The sequence below is a fragment of the Littorina saxatilis genome, linkage group LG16 (genome assembly GCF_037325665.1).
Source record: "Littorina saxatilis isolate snail1 linkage group LG16, US_GU_Lsax_2.0, whole genome shotgun sequence".
NCBI lineage: Eukaryota > Metazoa > Mollusca > Gastropoda > Littorinimorpha > Littorinidae > Littorina > Littorina saxatilis.
The window spans coordinates 29,293,758-29,298,716 of NC_090260.1; the positions used below are offsets into that span (position 1 = coordinate 29,293,758).

The 4,959-nt window shown below is 40.0% G+C and overlaps 1 protein-coding gene across 1 annotated transcript; it reads left to right on the top strand.

Annotated features, from left to right (window-relative positions):
- Positions 1–284: 284 nt before the first annotated feature.
- Positions 285–2,999, top strand: LOC138951350 (uncharacterized). Its single transcript, XM_070322969.1, has 3 exons — positions 285–879; positions 1,552–2,492; positions 2,882–2,999. Exons 1-3 carry the CDS (start codon positions 877–879, stop codon positions 2,997–2,999), a joined length of 1,062 nt encoding a protein of 353 aa, XP_070179070.1. The 5' UTR covers positions 285–876.
- The last annotated feature ends 1,960 nt before the right edge of the window (positions 3,000–4,959 follow it).

The following is a 4,959-nucleotide window of genomic DNA, read 5'->3' on the forward strand; positions in this document are numbered from 1 at the left end:
CGTAAATAATTCATTGTTTACGTAAATAATGATTTATTTACGTAAACAATATAGTATTTAGACTGATATTACATTGTTTATAAACAATCAACAATGTTGCTAAATAAATCATTATTTACGTAAACAATGAATTATTTACGTAAACAATTCATTGTTTAGGGAAAGCAGTTTTCATTATTTAGGGGAATCAAGAATTGACTTCTAAGCTTCATTTGTTTTCTTTGTGTATATACTATAATTCAATACAAGGTATCTCCAAACATTATTTATCAAAAAATGTTCGTAAATTTGTTTATTTTACAAGCTGAAATTGCCGTACGAAAAGAACTGAATGCGAAAACAAACAAAAGGTCAAGGTCATAACCGGGAGTGTTTAGTGTTTGCATTCTCTCCCTTGAAGTTGTTGAAAAAAAAGTTTTCCGTCCTAAGTTTTCTGTTCTGTCTCAACAAAAACTTTCTCTTTCCATTTCTCTTACTGCATGATTACACTTTTTTTTATCTGTAGATTACACAACACAACACAACTTGGTATGAGCTCTGACGCGATGACGTCACACAGTCGTGTGCAGAGTTGTCCGGCCTTGCCTCTGGCATTCCGGCGGAACTCGCGAGAAGGCAACACGCGAAATCTGCACTCTGAATCTTCCGCATTTATCGACATGGTCTCTAGTTGTAGTGTTAAACATTGCCATAACAGACAAGATAGAGATAGGGACAGAAGATTCTTTTCTGTTCCATTTGTTGTCAACGGAAAGGGCAAAGAGACAAGGGATTTGACTGCACGACGCGGGCGAGAATGGTTGGCACAGCTTCAGCTGAAGAATTTCAACTTTGAATCAACAGCTAGGAGATACGTGTGCTCTGATCATTTTGTCAATGGTAAGAACTCATGCTTTATGTAATGTATATATTGTGTGTGATACGTGGAAATGTGATACTATTTATTTGCATGTATGATACAGGTACAAATGTGATAATTGTAGGCTTATACTAGTGATTACTGTGTGTGATACATGAAATGTGATATGAATGCTGTTTTTATATGTTATACTCTTACTTTCTCCCAAGCGCAAGACAAATTCTTCTTTGAAAATTGAAGCCAATAAAATTTGAGTTGAGTTGAGTTGAGTTGAGTTGCTTTTGTTCACCTGCCTTGGTTAGTCTGTGTTTTATGCAAGCTGTGTTGTGATGGTAGTGTGCGGACAGTCGGTCAGTCCTGCACCGAGTGCAGTCTATGACTGAGCATCTAGACCATTTGGTTATTTGGTCTATGGACTGAGTGAGTCAGTCTTACACTTACTCTCAGTATAACAACTTATCATGGTTGCCCAAAACCATGACTTGTGAGAATGCCATATGTGTGAAATACTTGGATTTGATAATCAGAATTTATTTGAACACTAAATGGTCATTGTTGATACAACTTCATAGTTCAGTTTCAAGGGTAGATCTGTGTCTAGATATACTCATTCATTTTGTTTGGGTGACTTATTTTTAAAATAACTCCCAATCCATAATTTACAATACATTTGCCTTTGATTTTTTCTGCAGGGCAACCATATGTGGGAAGTAAACAGTCCGAGCTGGACACCTACTTTGAAACTTGGGTATGGTGCAGGGACACAGCCTGACAGCCAACAAGGACAGTACCAGAGACTCAAGGAGAGGAAGAAGCTTGTGGGGAGTGAGTCAACTCCTTCTCACCCTAATTTAGCAGAGGATGCTGTTGATGGCGACGGTGAAGGTACTTCGGATACAGCAGAACTGGCTGCTCCTCTTCCCGAGAGAGGTGACTGTGGCGGTACTTACTGCCAGACTGAAACCTATGACAATTTTGCCTGGATTTCTAAAGATGAAGAAAAGCAGCTACGGGATGAACTAAACAGGCTGGTGCTAGACACTCTGGAACTTAAAGACGAACTTGCCAAGAAAAAAATGACACTTGATTTTTTGAGGGACAATGACGATACTGTACGATATTTTACTGGGATTTCTAATTTCTTCACACTTGTTACATTATTTGATTTTCTTGCACCGCATTTACCAACACAATCGCGCAGAGCACTGACACAGTTTCAAGCTCTCATTCATGCATATATACGCCTTAACACACCTCTGCAACACCTGGCATACATCTTTTCTGTGTCAAGAACAACTGCCACTGCCAGCAAAGTTTTTCACGAGACTGTGCATATCATGTACCACAGACTGCAGCCACTTGTTTTCTGGCCAGACAGGGGAAGTATAAAGACAAGTCTACCGCCACAGTTCCTTCCCTATCCATGGAACAGAGTAGTGTCCATTATTGACTGTTTTGAAATATATTCATTGAAAGACCCTCCAGTGTTGATGCTAGTGCACTCACCTGGTCAAACTACAAGCACAACAATACAATTAAATACAATATCAATTACACCTCAAGGCCATATTTCTTTTATTTCTATAGGGTGGGGTGGGCTTTCAAGTGACAAGCACATCACTGCAAATAGTGGGTATCTATACAATATTGTACAACATGACATGGGAGGGGGGGGGGGTCTGGGGTTTCCGGAAACCCCCCCCCCCCCCCCCCCCTAGCCAAAAATTAAAAAAATGTGTGTCTTTTTGGGTTGAGTTTCAATTTTTGGGGTATTAATCAGTGACAAAATCTGCTGCCTGAAACTGGTAATGTTCAACCTCAGAATGCACCAGATTGCATCTTTTTTTTCAAACTTTTCCGGGGGGGCATGCCCCCGGTCCCTCTTGCAAGCTAGGCGCTTCGCGCCGTCGGCTCGACGCTTCGCGTCTTCACACCCATATCTTCACAATATACTTTTGGAAACCCCCCCCCCCCCATAAAATGAACTGATCCGCCCCTGCATGATGTGATTTTGGCCGACAGGGGATTTGACATTAATGAACTAGTGGCTATGAGAGGTGCACAAGTGAAAATCCCTGCCTTTACAAGAGGGAAGAGTCAGCTTACAGCTTATGAGATAGTCAACACGCAAACTAGCTAATCTGAGAATTTATGTTGAGCGAGTTATCGGTATTCTTTGTGGAAAGTACAACATTCTGAACTCTGCAGTGATATTCTGACTGATCTTTTGTTTGCAAGGGAAGAGGAAGAAGTGGTAACACTGGACAAAATAGTCACTGTATCATCTGGGCTTGTCAATGTTTGCACTGGTATCATGTGATTCTTGCTGTGACGCTGCATAAACACAGCCTAGTGAACTGAAGGCATTGTTTAGACTAGAGAATATGTTAATTAAACTGTGGTGTATTGTATCTGATTCTGATGTCTCGCATGAGCAGTAGCAAGTCTTTCTGTTATTATGTTTTCTTTGGACAAAATCTTGAATTTGAAGATGAAGGCATTGTTTAAAGAATGTGTTAATTAAACTGTGGTGTATTGTATCTGATTCTGATTCAGGTGTCTCACATGAGCAGTAGCAACAGTTTTTCTGTTATGTTTTCACTGGATGGAATCTTGAATTTGAATATGTGTACATGATCTGACCTGCTGCTATTTCCTTCCAATTCAAGAGCAGATTTCACTCTTTCTATCACACACACACACACACACACACACACACACACACACACACACACACACACACACACACACACACACACACACCACTTACATACACTTTGAAATCATTTTGCATAAATGTGACATGTATTGACACAACTGACAAAGGTTGAATTATGCTGATTAACCTCAAAATAGCTCTACACAGGAAACAAGATAAGGAGCATTGCAAAATTAAATGGCCCACACTTGAAATGCAAGCACACATTTAAACTACCAATGACATGCAACTGCAAGCAACACTGAACATACCACTACCAGTATTGCAGGTATGAAGCCAAAGTGAAGAGAAGAACACTTTCACTAAATGTTCAAAATTGAAATAACATTAACATACTGTGGGCATGTGAGTCATTAACTATTTATTATGATAAATAGACCTGTGCGCTTTTTTGCAGAAATAAGTGTGTTCAATTTTGTTGTCATCAAAACAGAACTAGTTGATAATAGAAACTAACTTTCAGTTCCACTGCCAATTTAAACACTGTATTACGTGACTGTACTGATGCAGAACTACGCTGGACCACACACTCTTATTTGTTCCCTAAATCAAGCAGCCAATCCGTGTCACTGGAAACATTGAACAAGGAGAATGAACAATATACGCTACCTGGCTGAATAAGTTGATAATCAAACTGCTCATGATTCTTTGTTATTCACAGCAGTGGATGTAAAGCAATCACAAAATAAGGTCCTGTAATCTGTATGCATCATAATTTATACTTGTAGCACTTGATTTTGTATTGTGGTCGGTGATCCTAAACAAAATGTATGCCTACATCTGTGCGTGATTTTACTTCAAGAATAAAATGAAACAAGAATGGAATAATTAATGACTTCTCTGTGAGTGTGAACTGTGATTTAAAACATTACATGCTCTCTTTTCTCTCCCTCTCTACAACTTTACTACTGCCATTTTCTGTGTGTACAGTCATACATGATGTTTGTTTTCCCACACACATGAGCAAGCGAGCCTGACATTGTCACTGTTTCTTGCTGCGTTTCACGGCTGGTGTTTGCAGCTGCTCCTGGTTCACATCCACTGCTTGTAGAGGCTCAGCTTCTCTGTCCAGCCAGTTTCCAACTAGCTGTGGAAGAACTGCGAGTCTGAACACGTTCAAAGCTTTCTCCACACACATTGCCCAAAAATCACAGTCAGGCAATACTCGGACAATAACTTTATCCACAGTAGTCCACACCATGAAATCGCAGTAGGAGGAACTGGTCATAAAAATCTGGCACTGTACTTGACTAAAGTATTTGCGCAGACAAAGCATCCCCTCACTGTTAGATTCCAAACAGAAATGGCGGTCTGCCACAGCACACTCAACAGCTGACTCCTTGAAGGTGAAGGGACGTGTGTGCAGGTTTCTCCAACTCCG